Source organism: Phaseolus vulgaris, chromosome 2 (genome assembly GCF_051622355.1).
Source record: "Phaseolus vulgaris cultivar YP4 chromosome 2, ASM5162235v1, whole genome shotgun sequence".
NCBI lineage: Eukaryota > Viridiplantae > Streptophyta > Magnoliopsida > Fabales > Fabaceae > Phaseolus > Phaseolus vulgaris.
In genome coordinates, this window is record NC_143499.1 from 40,579,353 (window position 1) to 40,605,843 (window position 26,491).

General features: G+C 29.7%; 1 protein-coding gene and 1 non-coding gene across 4 annotated transcripts; both read left to right on the plus strand.

The window, feature by feature from the left end:
• Nucleotides 1-9,546: 9,546 nt before the first annotated feature.
• TRNAG-GCC (transfer RNA glycine (anticodon GCC)) lies at nucleotides 9,547-9,617 on the plus strand. Its single transcript has one exon. It is a non-coding gene; the product is annotated as a tRNA-Gly (tRNA).
• Nucleotides 9,618-12,224: 2,607 nt separating this feature from the next.
• On the plus strand, nucleotides 12,225-16,773 carry LOC137812049 (serine/threonine/tyrosine-protein kinase HT1). 3 transcript variants are annotated; one of them, XM_068613928.2, is made up of 4 exons: nucleotides 12,225-12,557; nucleotides 12,981-14,173; nucleotides 14,671-15,126; nucleotides 16,161-16,773. In XM_068613928.2, exons 2-4 carry the CDS (start codon nucleotides 13,391-13,393, stop codon nucleotides 16,431-16,433), a joined length of 1,512 nt encoding a protein of 503 aa, XP_068470029.1. In that variant the 5' UTR covers nucleotides 12,225-12,557; nucleotides 12,981-13,390; the 3' UTR covers nucleotides 16,434-16,773. The 3 variants fall into 3 exon arrangements, with proteins under 3 accessions (XP_068470029.1, XP_068470028.1, XP_068470030.1); XM_068613927.2 differs by having other exon boundaries at nucleotides 12,303-12,557; nucleotides 12,949-14,173; XM_068613929.1 differs by lacking the exon at nucleotides 12,225-12,557 and adding an exon at nucleotides 12,735-12,893.
• Nucleotides 16,774-26,491: the final 9,718 nt, after the last annotated feature.

The window sequence follows — 26,491 nt, forward strand, 5'->3', positions numbered from 1 at the left end:
TGGTTTTAAATTTTTCACAAAAATTTGAAGTGCGACAAATGTTGATCATCAATATATAGTTTCACACACGAGTTGACAGTCTCGGCATGAGGGTTGTGTCGGATATCTCACATTGACTAAAAATTAGAGTATTTTATAGTATATAAATAGGTGCAAATTTCACCTAATGAACCAGTTTTATGAGGTTGAGTTAGACTTAAAATACACTTTGTAATAATAGATGTCTATAAAAAAAAGTTGTTAAGATCATTTGTCTTTCATTTTGAAGTGTTGCATTGTGGTAATTATAAGTGGATGAGTGAGTGTATGATTCATAAACAATTTTTTTAATTCACGAATTATAGTTTCTATATGAATTGTTGTTTTTGTTTCAAAAGTTAAGGATGGCCATAAACTTTTACAAGGTGATCAATAACTATGTGTTTCTGTCCTCTTATTATATTTTTTTATTAAGGATAACATGTGTTTTTGAAATTTGCATTAAGACATTTAACTCGTGAAAGTTTTCACTTTAAGTGTAATATTTCTTTTTTAATTAAAGCTTTTATTAGTTATTTCATCGTTTACTTTATTAAGTATTTTTCGTTTTCATCCTTTCTTCTTTTTATTCTTCTCTCCCTCTTTATTTTAGGGTTATTACTCTTTCTTCATTTTTTTTAAACCACACTTTTTCTTCCTAGTGATTGTTTTTAAGCAATTTTTATGACATTTTTTTTCAAGGACTGTGATGAAATGAAATAGTAGTTCTTTCAATGGCTGGAGAAGGTGATTTAAAAAAAATACTTACTATTAATAAAAAAAATTAGAATTTTTTTAAATATTGAGAATTTTACATTAGATTATAATTAAAAAATATATTAAAATAGAGTTATTTTAAAATTGTATTGATAAATCATACATATCTTAAAATTGTATTGATAAATCATACATATCTCAATAGTTGTTAAAGTAATGTTTCTTTTAATAAATTGATAATAAAATTAAAAGAAAATGTTTTAAAAGAGAGGTAAAGTCCTTCTATTTATGAGTGTTGATAAATGTGAGTTTTGTTAGAGGTTTATCTCAAAGACATAATTGTATTCCATATAATTATTCTTCATTTACATTGTAATAGGCACGATCAAATGTACATCATTAATATGTAATTGTCTTTAATTTGAGACATAAATATTTTTCTTTGTTGTATGGTGCAATAATTTTATGTCATAAGATTTTTATGTGAGGCAATTAGTTCATGCACCTGAGTAAATATGAACTTGCACCATATGATATAATGATAAAAATGTTCTAAAATAATAAAAGGCGAAGATAAAAATACTTTCAGAAATTATTTTTTGAAATTCGTTTTTAGATTTGGATTTCTGAAATACTTTTTTCAATTCTTCTGAAAAATCCTTTTTAAATGTCTTTCCACATTTTGTTTCCTAATTATTTTTTTTCAAAACATATGTTTTGAATTTTAGATTTATTTTTTTAATAAAATTTTGATTTGTGAATTTTATTACAAAATTTAATTTATGAAACACAATAATCTACTATAGATTTATTTTTTCAGAAAGTATTTTTTGAATTTCATAATAAAGTATAATTTTGAAATTTTAAAAGTAGATAAGTGCAGGTCACAATTGCTAAGGTGTTGGAGGGATTTGTTTTTATGTGATTGTGAATAGTGGCGGGTATCAAATTAAGACTAAACGAAATAATTAGTGAGTTCAACAAAGATTAATATTACATCATTTAAAAATATTACGCTAATAATTTGTTATAATTCTGAAGAAATTATTTGTAAAGGTAAAAAAATAATATATTAATTAATAATTGTAGGAGATACTAAACATATTGTGATTGTCAGCATCCAAAATCTAGAGATGAAACAGCAGCATTGAGTAATTTGTTAGTATTAAGCTGAAAAGGAAAAAAAAATATTTTTCCCAATTTTGAGATCTTTCCTCTTAGGGTTTGGGTTTCCTTGAAACTTGTTAGCATATAAAATGATTAGGGTGTAGTTTTGAGATGAGGCTTTCTCTTCAAGATCTATCATCCAAAAGGTTGGTTTAAGTTAGTGCATCATCCTTTCATTCCTTTTCTGTGCAAGTTGCATCATATTTATCTGCTTTTTCAACATTACATTGTTTCTTTTGCAAATTGGTGAAACGTATTCTTCATCATATTTTGCTTCCTTAAGCAGATTTGGTTTCATTTTTCCTTTATGTTCTCTCCAAAACAACTATCAATTAAGGGTTTGAACGCAATAATATATATATATATATATATATAATCGGTCAAAATAATTGATAGGAGATCATTCAAGTGACATAACCAACATAAAATTAAAATATCTAATAAATGTATCTAGACACAACATGTTTAATATAACTACGATATAAAATTATACTTTAATTTTTAATTTAGATAGAGTATAAAAATTTAATATAACTTTATAGTTATGCACATCAACTAAAAACAAAAATATATATTAAACAATATTTATTATTCTCACATTGAATTTTAACTTAAATGTAATTTTTTACATAATTTCACCGTAGACAAAACGAAATACCTTGTTCATTGGCTATGACCGTTCAGTAGAAGTTGAGTATTTTCCGACCCTAATGTATGTATGGAAATGTTGACTAATAAGAACTATCCATTTTCAAATAATTTATGGTAAAAAAAGAGAGTATATTTTACACTTTTTCCATGTTTCTTGTACGTACATAAACGTATACTGGAGTGTACTGAAAAGCCTCGAAGTATATATTTTATTTTCAAAGTACAAAATTTAATTAAAATAGAAAGTTATTAACATTTGTTGTAATTTGTTGTTCTTTTAATTACGCCCAAATGTCATTTTATTTTAAGTTTTTTAAAATTATTTAAGTATTCACTAAAAAATATTATTAAATAAAAATCAATTTAAAAAAAAATTAGTTGTTATAATGACTAAATTAAATATTATTTTAAAGACTAAAAAAATTATTGATTTTTAAATTAGTTTCTATTATCGATAAATAGTTTTTAAATTGAATTAGCTAAAAAAAAAAAATTCTAACAAATTTAGAAATCAAAATTTTTTTAGTCTTTATTGACTTTAAGCCTGACTCAAGGCCATAAAATCAACTCATAGGATTGAGGATTGCACCCACTTATATATAATGAAATGTCATAATCTCTAGTCGATGTGTGTGATCTCCAACAGTCTTATTATTAATTTAGTCCTATTACTACTTTTTTTTTTTTACTTAAAATCAATAAATTTTCGTTCCATGTTCAACAAAATTACAAGTTGGATCAATTCTTCTTTTTTGTTTACTTAACTCAGCATAATTTTTTTTTCTCGAAATACCATAAAAAAATCAAATCCCTCTATCTATATCATAATCTCACATTTTACACTTTCAGAATTTATAGTGTGTCTTAAAATCTGTAATATTTTTTAATCATGAAAAATAAAATATTTGTTGATTTAAAATAGAAAAAAATTGACGATATGATTATTTTCTAATTTTAAAGACATGTTTATTTGAAAAAAAGTCTTATATTGTATTTCCATACATTTAATAAACTTGTATCAAAATGAATGTGTGATTTATCCAGCATAGGATTTTTATAAAACCATTATATTTATAATACACATTATATTAAAACTTTTCTTAAATATCTCTTAATGTGATCCTAATAATTCTGTGTAAGAGTATTTGCATACCAAAATATAATCATAGCAGTTACGCAAGTAAAAACAAGAGATAAATTAATTTAAATTGATATATATATATATATATATATATATATATATATATATTAAGAATGACCGGAATCACTTGCTCTTAGTTTTAATTTTTATTTTATTATAAATTAATTGTTCAGATTAAATAAATAATAAATGCACTTAATTTCCTTTTAAAGAATTATTAATATCTCATATGTGCCTCACATGAATATTATTGCAATAACCTCTCCTCTTCATTAATATATATTATGAAAAATTGTTTTAGTGAGAGTTTCACTCATTAAAAAAAGTTCATTTTCAAGATCTTACTTTACTTTATAATATATATATTAAATATAGTTTCATTATAATTATTTTAAAATTTAATTATAATATTATTATAATTAGACATATTTGAATGTAACTTGTTATAATATTCACATTATAATTTATATAAGTTACAATAATTAAATATGAAAATTTAATATAATGTTATAGCAACTCTAATATTTATTTATATTTTAATTTTTTTTTTAACAATACAATGTTTATTTTATTATTAATCTAAATTTTAATTCTTTAAAATATTAATTGGTTTTTCATAAATAGTTGTATAATAAATATGTGTACTATTATATTTTTCTATCATTACAACTATTTTTTCTCAACGTTAATTAAATTAAAAGTATACTTAAAAATAAATTATTCATATTAAAAATAAGAAATAAAAAAAACTTAATAAATAAAAAAGGAAGAGATCCGTAGTTAATAACCTCACGTATACGTATTGACTGACTTTTGGTATTTTAAAATTGAACTATTTCTTTTAACAAGAAAAATCAACCATTTTGATTAGTCAATTCTTCATACTAATTGTTAATTATATACTTTATCATAATTAAGCATATTTATGTCAAGTTGTCACCAACCTAACCCAATGGTTTTTTTGCAATCAATAAAATGATAAATACTTCAATAGGTTTGACCGGGTTGACTCAGCATGACATTATTGACATTGAATTCACAATCCAATTTGCATTAAAAAACACAAAAACAAAATGCATTTAGCCAATTTTGTACGTTTTTTTAATCTAAAGTTTGTGGAACGTTGATTCATTGACTGCCCTTGCATAGGATTTTATAAGAACGTTCATCCGAATCTAATATGATACAAATTTATAAATAATAAATATATGTTTGGAAGAAAAATATTTTATTATTGTAACACTCCATGACATAAGGATTAAGTCATTTTTACGTGCATTTTCAGATATATCTCTTATTTCTTAATTACTTAATTATATATATTTATAATATATATATATATATATATAAAAGGATTTACAAAGAAACTAATGTAATAAGGATTTACAAAAAATTAATGTATACAAAATGAATACTATATGATTTTGTAAAAATTACTCAATATATCTAAATTCAATATATCACAAGTTTTGTGGTATTCAATTTGTTTATAATATCTTTAAATGTGAGTTTTGAAAGACTCGTTTTAGGTATGTTATGTTAGACACTACCACTTAAAATAAGATTTTGATTTACAAGTAGATTGTAAAATAAATTATGAATGTAAGTTAATTGCATTCAAAGTCTATGCACTTACAAATGTTATAGTGTGCAAGAAATTTTCTTCAATTTGTCATCATTTGATGTCTTAATTTACATGATTTAGATCATCAAGAAAGCATGAAGATTTAAGTTAGTCACATATTTGTATACTTAATAGATATAATCATAAATTAATTAGCATATCATTTTACATATGTTAGTAACTTCAAGTGAATATATATCATATAATGCGAATTCACACAACATGACAATGCTAGTCCAATCATTACAATGTTGCCCCAACTCATAACATCACATTCTTACATTAGTTAATTGAACATAACAAATTATTAGACTTTTAATAATGTCACTTCAATTAAACTATGTTGTTTGAGCAACTCCCAATATTTTAGAACAAAAGAGATCACAAAATCTCCCTCGTTCAAGCTATAATGTATTGCTTAAGTGATAGGTGTCATAACTTTAGTGTTTAATAATTGAGCGATATACCTCTAAAAGAGAGAAAATCAATTTGTTGTGTTCTTCGCTTAAACCAAGAATCAGTTGTGTTTGAATAATAAAGCACGTCACTTGAGCAACATAGATATCAATTAAGCGATATAGCTCTATAAGACTTAGAAATCAAAACAAAAACTCACCAAATATCTCAAAGATCCATTGCATATGCGACTAGTTACACTAGACTGATGAGCTTCATAGAGAGGAAATGATCATTACAGTCTCTCTCTATCAAGTTTTGGCTTTTAGCTTGAGCAATTAGTGATATTGCTTAAGTGGTTATTATCTAGTCACCCAAGTGTAGGGATGACAATGTAGATTGGCCCACCCCGCATTTGACCCATCCTGCATAGAATATGTGGGTTGATTTTACTAGCCCGCCTCACATAAGGGTTGGCTCGCGGACCAGTCTGTATAAGAAATATTTGTTTAAAAAATTAATAAAAAATAATTTTTTAAATAGAAATTTAGATTGTTTTTATTTAAATGCATTAGGTAAATGGTCTCATAATATTATTCTCACGACACATACATAATAAGATGTGAGTAAAAATTATGAAATGTGAAATATAAGGTTGCATGAACAAAATATGGGGGTGCAAAAAGAAATTTATAGATTTTAAAGTTACGTGGGTCATGTAGGCCAGCTTGTCTTGCCCTGCAATTGGCCCGCGCAGGCTGCGAGTTAAGTGGGGGCGGGCCTTAGCATCTCAACAGGTTGGAATAGATAACTCACCCCACGTTTTCCGCAATGGGTCGTAGGCTAGCCCGCACTATCCGTCTCGCTTTATCATCCCTACCCAAGTGATATTGTTTTGCGTTCAAGATGTTCAAGTTGATAACTCTCATTTAAGTGCTTAAGCAAGATATGCAAAAATATTTTTTTTAACAAAGTTCAAAATGTATCCAAATCTAAAATTTCCCTATTTAATTATCCTAACAAGTTTAAAACACATAATTGAACTCAGTAAACACATCATTTTACTCACTTTAAGCATCACACCTCATTTTAACTCTCATAACCATTAAGAATGTTCAAACTAAAATCAATCAAATTCAATTTCAATACTCAATCCAATGATTCAACAACAATTACAATCATACACAAATCAATAAATTCATTATAATTTAAGATAACTTTCCTTATTTGACAGTTACCTATTCGTCCAACTATAATTATAAAAGAGTCAGATGACACCAAAATTCTAAAGTCAATAAATTCATTCTTTCTCAACCGTTCAACTCATTATATCTCAACCAAAACTACTCAGATATCTAAGGCCCTTTCTTTATCAGCATGTGAAAAGGTACAATAGTACAATAGACGTAGTAGTTATAATCAAATTTCAATTATATGTAATTTTTTTACTGTTTTCTATAATTACTTGACATTTATACTATTGTTATTTGATACTTTATTTTAAGATTTATATAATTTTATTCCTTAATGTATGACATTTTAAATCTTTAACAATATTATGTTTTTTTTTATAAAAAATAATTTAATGTATAATAGGACAAATAAATATAAGTTTTTATTTTGTAAATAAAAACTAGTCAAACTCACACATCCTCTTGTTATCCTTAATCAACATCCTCTAATGTACTTTAATTAATTGAAAACTAATTTTATTCATTTATTTAGGTAAAAGGAATTAAGGGTATTTTGATAAAGAAAGAAAAAAGTATTGAAAGAAACAAACAAGTTAAGAAAAAAAAATGTCTTAGATATAGACAAAAGTGATATATCATGACTTAAATGGATGAATGAATACATAATTTATTGATTCATTAGTGAGTGCACATAATTATGTCTATCAATACCTAACTTTAATGAGCACTTATGAGCTGATAAGGGTTGGTGATTAAGATTAGTGAATAAAGCATGTCTTTAGAAATTATAATGAATAAACTTTGACATAGAGGATTGGTCTTTGTTGGTTTTTGGTGCATGTTTTGGGAAGGACATTAAATAGGTTAGTTCAACCGTAGCCTAATTAATCTCAATCCTATGCCTATTATAGATCCATACATAGTCCCTGGAAATAAGTGAATCAAATCTACAATAAACACAAAATAAATATGTATTTTAAAGTAAAAGTATTATTATATATATGCATAACTTACATTTTATATTAACTTTTAAAATTGTATTTATTTAATGTTTTATTTTAATTAATAATATTTTTATAGTAATGATTCTTTAGATATGTTTAAATTAAACTAAAATAAAATTATTAATGATAAAATCATTAACCATGAAAGATTTTTTTAGAGTGGATTTATATATAGATGGTTTTTATTTGAATTTATGAAATTAAAGTTATTTTTAAAGATATTAGCTTTAGTTTAAAAACCTACACTTGCATTATAACTTATTTGATTTTTTTTAGAAAGACTAATTTTATTTATATTAGTATTTTATAATGTAACTGTAATTGAATTATTTGAAGATAATCTTTATTTAACCAATGTCAAATAACACTTTTAACTTTAGTTAGGATTAAATCAAATTTGATCAACTTTGTTTCACAAGTAATTTTAAGACTTAAGATATATTTTCCTTTTACTTAACTCCTCAAAAACAATATTCAATTTACATGTGTTAAATATATAGTTAGTGTTTCTTTTTGAACCATTATGAAACTCTTCTTTTGAGTATGATTGAGCCATTTAGTGGTAAAACTTGTTGAACTAGACATATTATTTCTCATCCTCTTCGAATAAGAGTGTTTTAACGTTTTAGGCTTTTACGCTAGTGTGTTAATTCCTTTGTTGTTTATGTAAAACATATTAAAACCTTTCTTGCTTTACTTCTTTTATTCCTTATTTTTTTGAAAATAACAACACATATATAGATATGTTCTCCTTAGTTACCTTTGCAGATAGCATGAACGACTCCACTTACAAGATCCATATCTACTTGTATTGAAACACTTCTTACTAGAATCATACGTCCATTTGGAATATTAAGAACCCTTAAGCGAGATCCTATAGTTTCATGAGATTTATCAAGACACTAAGTTAATTTTATGTGAAGTTACTAGACAATGATGATTGAACAACATCAAAACATCTAATTTTGAATTTGATTATAAGATTACAATATATTTTATGAACCTTAACAATAATGGATATCAAATACTATATTTGTGAGAAGTGTTTGGAATATTATTATTTTTTTTCACTTGTAAATAAACTATGAGGATAATAATTTTATTTATATTATGTACACTTCTTATACTTTTAGAAATTCAAGTTAGATGCTCTTAATAAAATATCTGTGTAGTAAATTTAAATGTAATGTTCTTAATAAAATGTTTGCGTAGTATAAAAAAAAGCGAGTTAATGTAATTTTCTTAAATAAACAAAACAAATGTATAGAATTTTAAAAATACTACAGTATTACTTCAATTCAAAACAACATTTGAAAGATTAAATATAATTTAGTCAATTATTAATAATTCATAACAATAATGTACTAATTTAAGATCTGTTTGTTTACACACTTTAAAATACATGCTTAAACTTTCCTTTAAAAGATTTTTGCTTCCCTTTCATCAAACCAAGAGGCACATTATGTATCGGCTAGATAAGTCAAAGAATAATGTGGACCCCACAATAATGTGAATAGTTGTTTTGTATGCATCTTGTTCTTTGAGTCTTTTGCTTAATTAGGTGACTTAAGAAAAAGTGAAGCAAAAGAACGTTGTTTAGTACTATATAGTTATTTATATCATGAGAAGCATCAAGCACCAGTGGTCTAGTGGTAGAATAGTACCCTGCCACGGTACAGACCCGGGTTCGATTCCCGGCTGGTGCAATTTTTTATTTTTTGCTTGATTATCTTAATTTTATATTTTTTAAAATAAATTAAATTAAAAACGTTTATTGACTGTTTTCCAAGTTATAAAAAATAGCATAAAATATACCAACTTTAATGAGTTGGTAGACTTTATACAAAATTAGACTACGTCATAATGCGTCACTACTGACGGAAAGAAGGCACAAGTACAGTGTTGATTTTTTTGTTATCTATTTTCGATTGAACAGTGAGTATTTCTTATATATAAGGTATGTATTTGGATGATTTTTTTTAACTTTTAATAAATTAAAATTAGCTTATGTATATACAATTTAATTCGTAAATGTTTAAGAAGATTATAAGAGAAATGTTGTGAAAAAGAAGGTATATTTGGTAAAAGATGAAGAATAAAAGGGAGTCAAATGCGAAATTCACATTCCGTTCCCATCTTGTGTTTGTTTGATGTGAGGCGTGAGTCTTCGTCCTTCAATTGTTGGCCATAGAATTTCAATCTTTCTCTCTCCTATCATTCATAGTCAAATTCTTCATATTCTTCAAACAAAATGCAAAAATAGCAATCCTTCTTATCCATGTCACGAGAAAAATGTTAGACCCAGAGATAAAAATCTTAGTTCTAAGTTCTTTCATGTCTCCTTGCCTTTTTATTTTCAATTACAATTTTATCATTGTAACTCAAAAATTTAATATTAATCATTCAAAGACCGTACTATAAGGATGTTTTGTTTGGTCAGTGTGAAATAATATTTGAATATTGCATGGTTTTTAAATTTTTCATTGACAATAAGTGAAAGCATGGTCACCCCATGTCCCCATGTATTTGTCTTTTCTAGCTTAAGTCAATAATACAATTTATAATTGGATTTTTATTTTGTTTTTTTGCTAATAGCTAAGGAACATGAGAGGCCATTAACAATGAAACAAATGGGTAAGGGTGAAAAAAAAACAAGTTGTTTTCCATTTGTTGTTTTTGGGGTAAACAAGGTACAACAAGTGGTGTTGGTTCGTACTTTAGGTGCGAAACTTTAGTGTAAAGGCCAAATGGTTAACTTTAGGAACCGTATCGTACCACGAAAGGAACCGTACCTAAGCCGAGTGGTGTAGTTGCGTTCAAGTATTCATTTGGGAAATAATAATAATATATTAATAAGAATAATAAATAAACATAAATAAAATTGGAATCCGTACCTTATTCTTCCCGATAGTGACACATGGATTCCTCCATTCACTCACTTTTTTTTTTTTTGTGTGAAACAAATAACAAATTTTAAAATATTGATAAAGCAGTGCTGCACTTATTATTATATTTTTGGAAAAATATAAACTTTCATCAATTTTGGAGTAGATTTTACGTAGAATCGTGGAAGAAAAGAAGTGAGAGAAAGAAACATATGATAAATGACAAAAAACGAAGAAAAATTATGAAATAATGTTTACATGTAGAAATTATATTTAGTATTGTGGACGAGTTCGGAAAATTTTAAAACTGACCAAATAACAATATTTACAAATTTAAAATAATTAAATTTTTATATCTATTTTTTTTTAAAAAAAACGGATCCTAAAATTCATTTGGAAATAAATTGACAGAATTTTACTAGTTACTCTATAATAGCTACTCTAAGTTAGATTAAATTGTTGGTTTTTTTGACAATTCTAATTAAAAACTATGTAATCTACTTTAGAAAAACAAAATTGAATATACTGTAGATGTATTTTATTTTATTTTAGTAAACAAGAGAGTTTATAACAGTTACATTACCAAGCAAAAACTTTAAAACTATATTAGCAAAAAAAAAAACCCAAACTTCCTATTTGTTCTCTCTTGTGACTTTTATTTTCTTCCTTTCCTCGCTTTTATCTGATTGATTAGCTTTTAATTTTTTTAGCAATTAGCATACGAATTTCATTTTGTGCACACCGACAGTATAATTTGTTATAATATCAGCCAATAAAATATTACTATTTATATAACTTTTCAAAATAATTTTTACAAAATTAATAAATATAGAGCACAGTTTATGATTAAATTGTAACAATTATTCACATAATATATTCCTTACATACAAGTATTAAGAAAAATTATTCTTAAAAAACTAAAATTATTACATAAACTAATGCGTACGCAAGTTCTTGTTCTTCTAAGAAAAGAAAAGGTGCAAATGCAACTTAGGTAAATCATTAATTACGGTGAGCGTATATTTTACCAATAACTAAAATTATTAAAAATGGTCAAACATTTATTTATTGTTTGGTAAACAAGTATTATGATCTTTAAAAATTGGATTAAAAAATAAAAAAAAATATATTTAACTTTTAATTTAAGTATTTATTATTATAATTATTGTAAAAATAAAAAAAGTTAAAAGAAAATTATGGAAAAGAGTGATTTTGATTATTATTATTATTTGAATGTTGGGAAATATAATGAGTGATAATAAATATTTAATACGCAGAAAGGAAGGAATATAAAACATAAAGTGGGCGTAATAACTGTCTTGCAAGTAACGATGAGCACACCCATCCCCGTCTCTACCCTACACGGTTTCCATTCACCCCACCAGAGGAGCAAAACTCATCATAACCGTTTCTAGTCCAAAACATCATGTTCCAAATTGGACAATCCACGGTCTCTATTTCCTGCGTATGTGATACGAAGTGTTTCACATTCCTATTGACTTGACCATTCTAAAATTGTATTCTCAAGCTAATTACAAAAAAATACAACAACACTTTTCTTCTTCTCTCCATTTCTCTCTCTCTCTCTCTCTCTCTCTCTCTCTCTCTCTCTCTCTCTCTCTCTCTCTCTCCGTGGAAAGTGGTATTTATTAGGTGCAGGATTTTTCTGTCTTTCCCACCATATTATAAGCTCAACGAGTTCTTATAGCAAAAACAAGCACACCCTTTGCAGCACGCTGATTTAATTTTTCTGTTCTTGAGGTAATGCAATTTTAGCATTCTACTCACACCCTTTCCTTCTTGGTATTTGGGGATGCTTCTTTTAAAAGAAAAAATTAAACTTTTATTTCTTTTCTACCATTTGGCTTGCCGTGATGTAATTTCTTTTGTTTCTGTATCCGGGTCTTCTAAATATAATAATAGTTTAATTGGCTTGTCACTCCTTAAAATAATGAGTATTATTGTTATTGATTAGTGTAGTCAATGGGGACGTATAATGATGGTTGTTTCTGCATTATCAACGTAAAAAAATAATAAGCAGCAGCAGAAACAGTATTAACAATCTTTAACTCATGGTTTCTGCTGATTTGAATTAAAGTGAGTTTTTTTTTGGGTTGATTAGTTTATTCTGGTATCTATGTGGGATTTGCAGGCATTTACGGAAGGTGGGGTTTGACTTTGCAGGTTAAAGGTGTCAGCTGTGGAGGTTACGGAAGGTCAAGTTTTTTATTCATTGGAGTTTCTGTTACCCCTACAGCACTGCATGTTTGTTGGCTTTTAATTGAGATTTTTTTCTCTTGGGGGGGCTTCCATCACCGAATGGAATTGGATCTTTCATCTCAGATCAACTCATTGTTCCTGGGTTCTGATTCCTTTGAGTGGTTTTCTCATTCCATGTGGGAAGCTTTTAATTTTTCATGGTTCAATCCCTCAGATGTTGTTGACGAGTTTGAGTAAATCTAGTTAGTCTGAGAAGGTTGTTTAAGGGACCACCCTTTTGGCTTTGAGACTTGTTCTCAGTTGTGGATAAAGTGTGATTTAGTAACTTGAAGGTGTTTCTAGTTTTTTTTTTTTGAAGAAGGGGTTGGGATAAGATGGATGATGATGGCAGCAATTCTTGGCTAAGGAGGACGAAATTCTCCCACACAGTATGTCACCGGTTGGATTATTCCAGTTCCAGATTAGGGTCTTTCAGCATTCAGCCAAGGTCACAGCACAGTTCCAGTGCGAAATCAAGGCCAGATGTAACTTTTGTTTCCAAACCCTCCTCGCAGGTTCTGAAAAAGCCCATAATGAGCAAGCAGAGATCTTTGTCCCCTTTGCCTGAAACCTCTCTCTCTGAAACCTTCAAGGAAGCTAGACATGAGCGGAAGAGGTTCTCCACACCTGGTCCAAGGAGGAAGGAGCATGATAAGAGAATCATGGGGAAGTTACTGAACAAGGATTCTCATGTATCCAGTTCTAAATCCCCTTACAGCAGTCCAATGATTAAATCCCCTTACAACAGTCCAATGACCAAATCCCCTTACAGCAGTCCAATTAGACACCTTGCTTCAATGAAATTAAGCGACAAGTCCAAACAGCGCAAGGATTCAGGATGGACAAAGTATTTTGAACATGGAGGAGGAAAGGTGACTGCTGTGGAAACAGCTGAGGAATGGAATGTTGATCTCTCTAAGCTCTTTGTTGGTGTTAGGTTTGCTCATGGGGCTCACAGCAGGCTTTACCATGGCATGTATGAGGATGAAGCTGTGGCTGTAAAAATTATCAGGGTACCAGATGATGACGAAAATGGAATATTAGCTGATCGATTAGAGAAACAATTCATTAGAGAAGTGACACTTTTATCTCGTCTCCACCATCGAAATGTTATAAAGGTAATCTATAATCCAATCCTTTACCTTGTTTTGTTTACAAACTTTTATTTACTTCATTTTAAAAGCTTGTGGTTCTGTTGTTGTTTTCTGATGAAAAGAAGATATGCATGTGTATTATTTTTTACACCTCAACTTTAAAACCTTTTAAAAGGAGGATAAGGTGGAACAAGAAGCGCAGCATACATCATACTTTTAGTGAAGAACAGCACTGCACGCACCTGATTAACTTTTTCTAAGTTTTGTCCTTGCTTTTGTTCTGATGCGGTCTGTTTTTCTTGTTGAATACAAAGCGGACATAGCCCTTATTTTGTGCTGCTAATTACTGGACTAGACCTTTTAGTTATGTTTAAATAATCACCCGTGAAAGTAAGAATACTGCATTATAAATTATAAATCCTTTAGTCTGATTGCAAACTCATACAATGTTGAGAGAATTTAATGTGATTAGAGTCTGGTACTTATACACTTATCTCATTTATCTTGATCTGATTACACAGTTCGTAGCAGCATGCAGAAAGCCGCCTGTGTATTGTGTTATCACAGAATATCTATCAGAAGGTTCCTTGAGGTCATATTTGCATAAGTTGGAGACAAAAACTATTCCTCTGGAGAAGCTAATTGCTTTTGCTCTGGATATTGCTCGTGGGATGGAATACATACACTCTCAAGGTGTCATTCACCGAGACCTTAAGCCAGAGAATGTCCTTATTAATGAAGACTTTCACCTCAAAATTGCTGATTTTGGCATTGCTTGTGAGGAAGCTTACTGTGACTTGTTTGCTGATGACCCTGGTACCTACCGCTGGATGGCACCTGAGATGATCAAACGAAAATCCTATGGGAGAAAGGTTGATGTATATAGTTTCGGGCTTATCTTGTGGGAAATGGTTACTGGAACTATCCCATATGAGGATATGACTCCCATCCAGGCTGCTTTTGCAGTAGTAAACAAGGTATGTTCCTTTGCAGTTAAGTCATATGGATCTGTAATGCAGATATAACAATCTACTAATACTTGTAACATCATTCTTCATTGCCAGTAACTTTATTCCTTGTAAAGTTTTGTATTGCTTTTGTGCTCTATGCATTGAAATCCTGTCAATGGTAGAAAAAGTTCCAAAGCCTCATTTATCCTACTAAATCGCACTTCTTCTATGGTTTCTTATCTTTCGGTGTTGTTGGTTGCTCAAGGCCACTGGCACATAAGAGTAATGCCAACTATAATTGTGTTCAATTAATGACACACATTGCTTACAGATAGACAATGCATACTATGTTTTGCAATCTTTGAGTGTATTTTATGAAAGTGACTGACCTCTCACATGTAGCAGGCATTTTTTGCCTTGTTCGCCAGGGAAACGTTGGTGCTTTCGAAGTTTCTGATTGTGAGGAAAAGGACAATTTTCTTTTTTTCAAAGCTTCCTCCACTTTACTTATATCATGATTTATCCACTCTTTCGATTTTCAGCCATTTTTTTCTCATATTTACTTGCTTTATTTTAGTTTTTATTTCAATGTTGAGTGATGATTGCCAAAGGAGGCATCATTCTCCTGGCCGAGGAAATCAATCATATTGCTACTGTATAAATTGTTCACACATAACCCGTCTGATGAGTAGTACTCTGTAATTTATAGCTAAACCAAATGTATTTTTGATATGTTGCTTAGGTACCTCCTTTGCTTTGAAAACAATGGCTAAAGTAATAGAAATTATTTTCATCCATTCTTGACTGTATTGCTTGCTAAATGAGAGGAAAAAAGATGTGGCATGGCATGCATTAGTTTATATGAAATCGTTATATGATATATCTGTTTCATCAAGTGATGTGGCACAGTAGTTGATAAGATTTCCAAGAATGGGGCTTGTTGAATTCTTAGGATCATCATATATAGGTTAATTGTGGGAAATATTTGCTAGTGAAAACTCTAATGACACGGTTTACAATGAAATTGTAATTTGTAATACTTTTTGTGATTTTGTATTCAGAATTCAAGGCCAGTTATTCCTTCAGACTGTCCAGCTGCAATGCGAGCTTTAATCGAGCAATGTTGGTCTTTGAATCCGGACAAGAGGCCTGAGTTCTGGCAGGTTGCTAAGGTATTAGAACAATTTGAATCTTCGCTTGCTCGTGAAGGAACCCTGACTCTGGTGCAAAACCCTTGTTGTCAAGATCATAAGAAAGGGCTTCTCCATTGGATTCAAAAGCTTGGTCCTGTGCATCAAAACAATGGTCCTGTGCCTAAACCCAAATTTACATGAGTCTCCGAAGTGGGCTATGTCTTTTTGTAGTATACCGGGTTCATTGTAATTAATATTGAATGGTTTGCTATACCCAAAAGAAAAACCAAAGGTTTGTTTTTTAGGTTCTCTAGCTGTAGTCCTCTTATGGTGTTCATGTGAGAGTAAATTGATTTGTAGGCTTGTACATTGAAGTGGAGACATCTTCTATTTTTATTGTTGTGTATACCACCAATTACAATTAAGTAATTGCAATAGGTTAAAAGTTTTCTTTTTTGGGGAGTGGGGGCACAATTTCTTCTATATTTGTTATAAAAGGTACTGTATTTTTAGTTTCTGTAATGTGAAAGTTTTAATTCTATATTTTTGTGTCATTTTCTTGACTAATGCAATGAACCTTGCACACTCAACTGGTGAGAGTGTAGCTCATAATTACTTATTTTGCTTTCTTTGTAATTCTGTTTTACTCTTCTGGGTCATAAAATTGAATCTAAAGTAGGCTACCATTCAACTTAATGATGTGAAATGGCAAAACTCTGGAACTGTAGCAACATTCAATTGCTAATGGAAAAGGGTGAACATGAGAAAAAGTAATGACATGGATGCAAGACATGATGGTGTATCAAACAGTCATACAAGATATTTGTTGAGATTCAAGGGTATTAAAGTAAGTAACAGGGTTTTAAGTAGCTGATATGGATCAACACTTTTTATTGATGATCACTTTTTCCCATCTAAAAACGTCTCATTATTCATTCAGTGACTTAATGCACAGGTAGTACGTTTTGGAATGCATGTGACGATAAAACTGTTTGCTTTTGGGGTTTATGCAATATATTCTACCTTCGACTACCTGTGGCTTCAACTAACTAACTAAATACTTGTACAATATGTTATTCCTCATTGAAAGCTTAAATATCATAAACTTTATTATTTGGTTGCTGTTTGTTGAGGACGTAAATGAGTCACATTCACAACACTTTACCCATAAATGACACACTGTAGGATGAGGTTTATGTTTGTGTTGTCAAATTATAGCTTTTAGCACTTTTACTACACAGGACTTAAGTATGTTCAATGAATCTGAAGGATTGCATGTGACTAGCTAAATTCTATTGGATCAGTTGGCTATGCTAAGGCCTTCAAATGAGTATGACAATTGTTAGGTAAAGAAAGGCTACGTTTGTTTGTTTGTTTAGGAGCATGTAGCAGTGTGACTAAGCAAGCATGCTAGTTGTATATTAAAATTTGATGTTGCTGATGTAATTCGACTAATCTTTTGTTTTGTCGAAATGCAATGTTTTTGGTGACCTATGCCCTCGGTTAGGTGGCCATGCATTTGCAAGGATAAGCATTATCACGTTATAAATTATTGAAACGTTATTGCAGTAGACCCCGTGATATATAGCTTCTTTTTGAAACTGGATTCTCTTTCATTGGGTTTTTTCTGTTCCAAATAGGACAAGAGTGAGTAGTTTTTGGGCTCTTTGGCAACTTGTTCTCAGGGTTCTCATGATCATTTTCATTGTTTGTTTGTTAATACAGAGGATGAAGATGCCACTAGTGACCCAAAAGTAGTTGCAGAGTGTTCTTGCATTTAATTATAACTATCATTTAAGCAGTGTTTTGTTGGCATCAATGAATCAAAGTTAAGTTTACGTAAGCAACATAATTTTATGCTTCTTTTCCTTTCTACTGTTTTCTTGGTAGTCAATAACTCATGAAAAGTTAGAAATACACACTCAGTTTTATAAATTTTAACAAATAATAAATGTGTTAACAATTATTCTATCAGTTTCTTCTATTTGTAGTTTTTTTTTAAGTTTAATATAATATTAATTACTACCTAATCTTTATTAAATTTACTTTCAATTTGTCATATAAGAGTAAAATACGAAATTTTATAATTATTTTATTAGGATCAAAAAAATTATTATATGTATTAGTTTTTACCTATAAATCTTAGGACAGACATCAAATATAATGGAAGAATATTTTTAAATTTGAAAGCATCTTTGTTGTAAAAGTTATTTTATAATATCTTAATTTAATTTTTATGAATTATTTTAAATTTTCTCTAAGTTTTTTTAATTTGTACTTCAATATAAGAGTCTTATAATTTACTTGATTGATAGCAGAAATGTATACTTTTAAAATAGAAAAAATATTCTTTTTATTATTATAGAAAGGTGTTCTAAATTCAAATCTTTGTAATTACTTTATTAAGCAAAAAAAGTTACATATCTTCGAATATAAACGAGCATATGATTATATCTTTACAAATGTAAAATGGAAAGAAAAAACTTTTCTAAACTTTTTTTACTAACTGGAATTTGGAATAATTTGTAATATTTTTTAATTCTAATTTTATATATTTATTTATCATCTATCTTGAAATATTTATTAACTTTTAACATAAAATAAGATTTTATTGTATTCTTTTATTTCTCTTCATCCATTCATAAAGTAGAATTTTATCATATTTTATGTAAGAAAAAAAAAGATTAATTTTATCTTTGCATCTTTTATATTACCCGTGGGTTTTAACTATTACATTATTTATAATTTTAATGTTATATTTCAAGATAATTGATACACATGTTTATTCACTAGTGTAGAGTATTTTGAAACAATCAAAATTTGGTTTTGGTGAGTGTACTCAATCCTATATAAGTTTTAGTCCTTTCTTCTTCTTTTCTTTTGGGTATTTGTTAAGGGAAAGTTTTACCAGTATAGGATTGAACTTTTGGAAGCTTGCCTGATTTAGTGGAGTTGTTGGAGATGATTTTCTAAGAGATTATTGCAAAAAAGAGTTGGTGAATTTGTAATTGTATATTTGTTGTTATAAATTTAAAATAGCATGGTTGATGAATATCGAAAAGAAATACTTAAAATCTTTAGAAACTTTCAGAAATGTCAAGTTTATGGTTTGAGGTTGCTTTGAGATTAAGTATTAGTCGAGTAGTGTATTGTTATTCGAATGTATACCAGAATGGCGGTTTTTTCTTCAAAAGTCACGTTCTGCTAAGAATTAAACGCTTTCAACGGTTACATCTCATCTCGGAAACTCCATCAATTGTTTTCGACTATTTAGAAATTAATCTTTTCGAGCTTAGAGGCAAGTGTATCGGTCGGTATTGGACGAGCTAGTAACGATCGTCTAAGGTAAATAACATCATAAAGAACACAATAAATAACGGTTATCATTAGTAGTACCACTAGCATTGAATAAATAACGGTTATCATTAGTAGCTATCATTAGCACTAAATAGTTAACGAGTATCATTAGTAGTAATCATTAGCATTGAATGAGTCAAGATGCAGCCCAAAAGATATGAGAAAAATTCCCAACGGAACAAATGGGAAAAAAGGAGACATTTGTATAAAAGGGGGACAGGACAAAGGAGTAAGGTACGTTTTTAGATCCCACTATAAGACACCCTAGATAGAGCACTGACTTGAGCGTTGAAGTACAATCGCAGATGCTCTCCCCAGTCGACCGAGTGCCAACATTAAAGGAAGGAGACAAGAAGATTACATCAACCACTCATCAACAAGCATAACTATTGTCTGGGTCCCTCACAGTCCTCACAGGTATAATTGGCTCCCACTGTGGGGTCAAGACAGTGCAATTTCCAGCAGCACGTCGCAAACAACAATGGTGCCGACAAGGAACAACGTCAACCTTGACCGGATGGCAGAAGAACAAATGGCCCTGATCCATGCCCTCCAAGCACAAATGGAGGAGTTGCGGTAGAAAAGTATTGCTGACCAACAGAAGAACAAAGAGGATCGACGTCGACATGAGGAAGATCGATGCCGACAAGACGAAGAAATACTCCTGCTGAAAAGGAAAAATGAGAACTTGTTACTATGAATCGGAAGTCCCGAGCAGGAAGAGCAATCCCGGACACCTCACCCTAAAACCAATCAACCCAGAGCCATATCACTAGGTCTGTCAACTCACCCAAATCCCCAGACTCACCAGAGCTCTAAAAACAATTTTGCCCCAACCGAGGAGGAAGACCAGAGAGGACACCCATTCACAGATGAGATAATCAATGCTCTACTCCCTCCAATGTGGAAAGGGTTAACCATCAAACCTTATGATGGTTCCACCGACCCAGATGAGCACCTGAATGTCTTTAAAACACAGATGACCTTATACACAACTGACAAAGCACTGTGATGTAAAGTGTTCCCTACCTCTCTCCAAGAAGGACCACTCGATTGGTTCACCAAAATTTCTACCAATTCCGTGGAGAATTTCAAAGACCTGACAATGAAATTCATCACACAATATGCCACCAACTGATCGCATCACACATCGTCCTTATCCCTCCTCAATGTGAAGCAAGAAAAAGGTGAATTCCTACAGACGTTTATGAACAGATTTAGCAAGGTATGTATGGGTATCAAAAACTTGATGCCTGAAATAGCCATTCATCACCTAGTTGGGGTCATCCGTTCGATTTACAGAAAGCTTATCAAGAGATCGGCCAAAGACATGAACGAACTAAGAACCTGAGCCACGAAGTTCATGCAGATTGAAGAACATGTCCATTACCAAAGGCACACCAAACTGAAACCACCGATAAGGAAAGCGAGAAAGAAAAAGATAAAGGTAATCGACCCGGACCAAAACGATCCGACCGATTTAGAGAAATTCGCAACCCCCGACTCCATAACTATACACCCTTCACAGTTCCTACGGGAAGAATTTTAGACGAAGCGTTACAAGCCAAACTCATCCTGACCTTAAAACAGTCACAAACCCTGCGAAATGCCGATACGTCCAAGCATTGTTAGTACCATCGCAACTACGGCCATACGACGGAAGGATGTTAAGCCTTGAAGGACAAAGTTGAAGAACACTAGGTAAACCCTATAGCAATAAGGAAGAAGTAAACCTCACTTAGTTCAAATGGAGTGCTATTTATAGAAAATTGTCGAGGAGAGAGGTTATCACATACATCACTCGATACCGTTAGATTCATCTTCATCCAATGGCTCAGGTCATTCGGCCTATGAAACGACACTTCATCCTAACCGTTGGATTTCTTAGATTAAACGGTGTCCATCAAATAGGCAGCTTAATTCCAAAAGGCAAACGTCAAATCACTAATACACATTTAATGCGTCCAACCATCACATCTGACATCAGGAACTCCAACAGTTATCTTCGGCTCTTCAGAAATTAACTTCTTCAAGCCTAGGGGACAAGTGTATTGGTTGGTACCGAACAAGTCAATCTCGGTCTCGTTTACCGACCGTCTGAGTCAAAGAACATAGGAAATACCATAAGTAGCGACAATTACAAGTAGCGTTGAATGAGTCAATGTGCATCCCGAAATATGCGGAAATAACTAAATAACTGAAAGATACACATTCCTGATATCAAGGAACCAATGTACATATAAGTTAATAATTGATGTTCGGTCCATCAAGGTCAAGACCCATAAAGTTATGCTATAAGTAGAGCCATTTGTGAATGAGTAAGGTACGTTTTTCATATTCTACCAGAACACACTTAAAATAGAATACTTACTTGATAGTCAAAGTGCAATTTGCAGGTAACTCCTGACCAACCGAGCATCAACATTGAAGGAATGAGACTTAAAGGAATCTGAAGATCACTGACACGCCAGCAATTGTACGCCTAGTCACCCCTCAACCTATACAGGTACAATTCTATTTACTTATTTTTTTAATTTATAAATATTTTTATTATTTATGCTATTTAGTTTTATTGTATTTATATACTTATTTATTTACAACCATTTCTGCTGAGTCACGTTCGTGACACTATCTTAGTTATTTATTTGATACTTTTATAATTATATTTGTTTATTAATATACTTATAACTTCATTTTATTTATTTATTTATTTGATTATTTTATGATTTTAAAATTATATTTCTCATGCGTTTCTAACCTCATTGAATCTTATTTAATGATTATCATTAATTATGGAGTATTTCCTAGTTAACCTTTTCTTGTTATTTAATATATATATATATGTATTTCATAATGTTAATATTTATTAATTTTATTTGATTATAAATAAATATTTTTTCTTCTAATTTTTTTTAATTTTATACAGTCATATATAAAATAATAATAATAATAATACTATTAAAAAAATAAGGATTTTTTAAAATTATTGTTGGAGATTTAACCTATTTTTTTATTAACCATGACTAGACTCATTAAAGCTATTAGTCACTATAAAATTATAATCAAATATTTTTAATATAAAATAAAATATAATATATTGATAAAATTGTAAAGATAATATATATATTATTTTTATTAATGTTCAATTTTTTTATACATGATAAAAATGGAAAATATCAATTTAAATATATAAGCACTAAATCTTTCAAAATAATTTTCTGCAATTATCACAAATTTTTTTTCAAAAATGTCAATTTTAATTATTTTTAAGAAGAGATGATTATGAACATTAACATTTGTAAGAGGCATGAGTCATTTTGAAAGAACAAGTAATATTATTTTTTACATACATTCCAAATTTACACCAATTCAATCAATATTTTGTTATAACACTACAAAAAAAATCATCACACATTGCAACTAATTTTAGAGATCAAAATAATTAGTTACTATTGAATTAAATTTAAGACTATGTTAGAGAACTAAAAAAATCATTGGTATCTAAAATAGTTTTTATTACTCATACAACTTTATAAGCAGTTTTTAAATTGGTATCTAACCATTAACTACCAAGTTTTATCTATTAATATTTTAGTAGCTAAAACCTTAGTAACAAATTTAGATACCAACTTAGAAATCATTTTATAAATTTTTATTAATAATAATTAATTATTTTTGTCTCTAAATTTAGTTGTTATTTAATAAATTTATTGTAGTGTAAATTATATAAATAAAGTAACAAGATAAAGAAAATAAAGATTGTAATTAAATAAAACACATGTTTCTTTCCAAAATAAGAAAGAAAAAAAATAAAAATAAAAATATATATATATATATATATAATTTTATCTCATATCTTAATTTTGTTAAAATATTGAATAAAATAATTACTTTTAAGATATAATTAAATTAATAATCAGGATACAATAAGACTTTTAATATTTAGTTATTTAACTTTACATTTATTAATAGATATTTTGATTCAATAATTATAATTTGACGAACTATTTCAGTTAGGTGTTATTTAAATTTACAAGTTGTAGTTAATTTTCGACTATTTTATAATGTAAATAAAAGAATGTGATAGATATGCACATAAAATATAAAACTTCTGTACAGAACTAAATTTGAATAATTTATTAACGATGCATTCAACTGGAAAGAATGTTTAAAAAAAAAGTGGATTAACACATGTTTGGAACTTAGAAAAGTCATGTTAAGTGGATAAATTATTAGGTGAGTCCAATCATCATATGTATAATCTTGATTACTTTTTATAACACGTAATTATATTATTAAATACTTTTATTTTAAATTTAAAATCTAAAATGAGACTCGTAGATTTGTAGAAACCATTGTTTAGGACCACTTTATAACTTTTTTTTTCATGAAATGAGTTTATGATGAAGCTAGAACTTGGAGTTTCAACTTCAACCTTGAAAATCACATATAGAATACCATATTAGACATGCTATTACTTGATCCCATCCTGATCCTGCCTGTTGACCGGAACGCTGGAAACTGCCTCGTCAAAGGATCGTCGTGCGCACCGCTTCAAACCTCCGTTCTTCTTCGAGATCCACCTCAAGAACCTGCAAAGGAACAGAGCGGCGCCGCTGCGGCCGATCGCACTCCAACGCCCAAGTCAGTGACCGAATCACCAAATACTAAGAGAACAGGAACCGTGCAAATTCTCTCTCACAGTGTGCTCTATAACTCGCAAGCGTAAAGAGTATAATCTGAACGCGGGTACCTCAGAAAGTTCGTTGAGAACTCTTATATACCTGGTTACTTTCTCTCTCCTGACAGTTACAGACTTGGACACGTGGCTCGCATCCAGTCGTACACGTGCCTTCATCTGGAGCCTCCTTGACTTGGGCGCTGCTTCTGACTCTCTTTTTGGCTAAGTTATTTATGCATGGTGCTGCCCAGTACATAGCTAACTTGGGAGTGCGATCTCTACTGGAATTGGCGAGTTAGGGTGCCTTCGTACACCTTCCCTGTGGTCTCGTCGGCCGCCTTCATAATCTGCACCACCTTCATCTCTGGCGATGTGCTTGCTCTGGCGATCTCCAATCACTAGGTCGCCTGAGTTTACATCTGGCAACTTCATCTTTAACCCGGTGATCGCCGATTCTGGGATGCTGGAGATCGGAACACGCCAACTTAATAACTGGCGACTTCACGAGCCCCCGACTTCCTTCCCTTCTGCCAACCTGGCGCCTTGTCAACACGCCTATACTGTAGCTGGATGTCACGTCATCACTTCCGACTACCAGGGCGGTACACATCCCAACTCAATTTTTTTTGTCATCCATTTATTTCAGTAACCAAATCACATAAAAAGAATTCTTGTGTTCAGATTCTGATTACAATTAAAGGTTTTTTCTTCTTACAACTCCATAACTTCTTCTCACATTCTATAAATTAAATTAAAAGATTATTTTATTCTTAAAAAAATTACATTTTGAATTTTACAATTCAATTTTTTTTTCTTCAATTTACACCTCTCAACTTGTAGAACTCGAAATGTATTTCTCTGAATTCTACAGTCTAAAATATATATTTTTTTAAATATTATGAATTAAAAAATTTAAAAATTATTTTTGGATTTAGAAATACATTTCAAATTCTATTTTCAAATTCTATAATTCATAAATATCCAGATTTCATTTCTGAATGTAATTTAAAAAAAAATTATTATGAATTATAGAATTCAAAAAATATTCTTAATTTAAAAATATCTTTCCGATTCTGTAATATAATTTTTTTCTGAATTACTCATTCCAAAATATAAAAACATCAATAAAAAAAATACTTTTGATATTTAAAAAAATATGGAATGTCACAAGAAATTATGAATGTGTAGAAGAAACCACCACAATTAAAATAACAATGAATCCGAAAGAAGTTGTTAAACCCCTAGATCTTCAATGGACCTTCAACGGGCCCAAGGTTAAGAACCCTTTTCAAGATATATTGGATCTTGGTGATAAGAGAAGAAAATAAATATGTTTTTTAGAAAAAGCAATATTTTGACACCCATGTATTTTAAAACAATTACTTGACAACTGGTGATAAGACAATGTAATAATTAAAAAAAAATATTTTTAATTATAAAAAATAAGAGAGAAAAAGGTAAAAAAGTAGTGGATATAAAGTGGTAGTGTTCTTTTTTAGTATCCAATAATTATTGGAGCTGAATATAAGACCTTTGTGGCTTATTAAAGTGAAGAAAATGAGATGTGAAAGGATTGAAAAAAATCCAGAAAGGTAATTGAATTATTAGTTGGGATGATGTTTGTAGTAATGTTTCTTATCTAGCCATATGCTAAAAACAAGGAATGATGAAAGTTAAAGAGGCAAAAGTGAGTAGCAATAAATGGCCTCTTGTGTTTGAAATCAACAACATAACATTCCAATTCTGCGAAGAGTCGTTTTCCAATGTTGTTTTTGGAGTGAGTAAAGCCACTTTTATATAAAGACCGTTCCTTCTCATTCACATGGGGATATCATGAGATGCGTGCACTTCTGCATGCAAAATCTTCACAAACACCCCCCCAAAAAAAGTTACACTATAACTTTGAGAATACCCCACTTTTTTCTTTTCTTTTGGGTCAAAAAGTTGAATAAGATTTTTGTAATTAGTTTGGATTTGAAGAGATGGGGAAGAAAGTGAAAAATCCGATTATTTGGATCAAGAGAAAGAGAATGGAAAGTGAATGAAAATGAAAGAAAATTAGGAATATTTATAAGTGATGTGATGAATGTAATTGATAATCGTAAAATATTCACATAGAAATAATTGTAAAAGATATAAGTAAAATTGTAAGTTTTGTAAAAAATCAACTAAAATTGTTATAAAAGTTCAACGCCATAATGATATTAAATATATAACCATA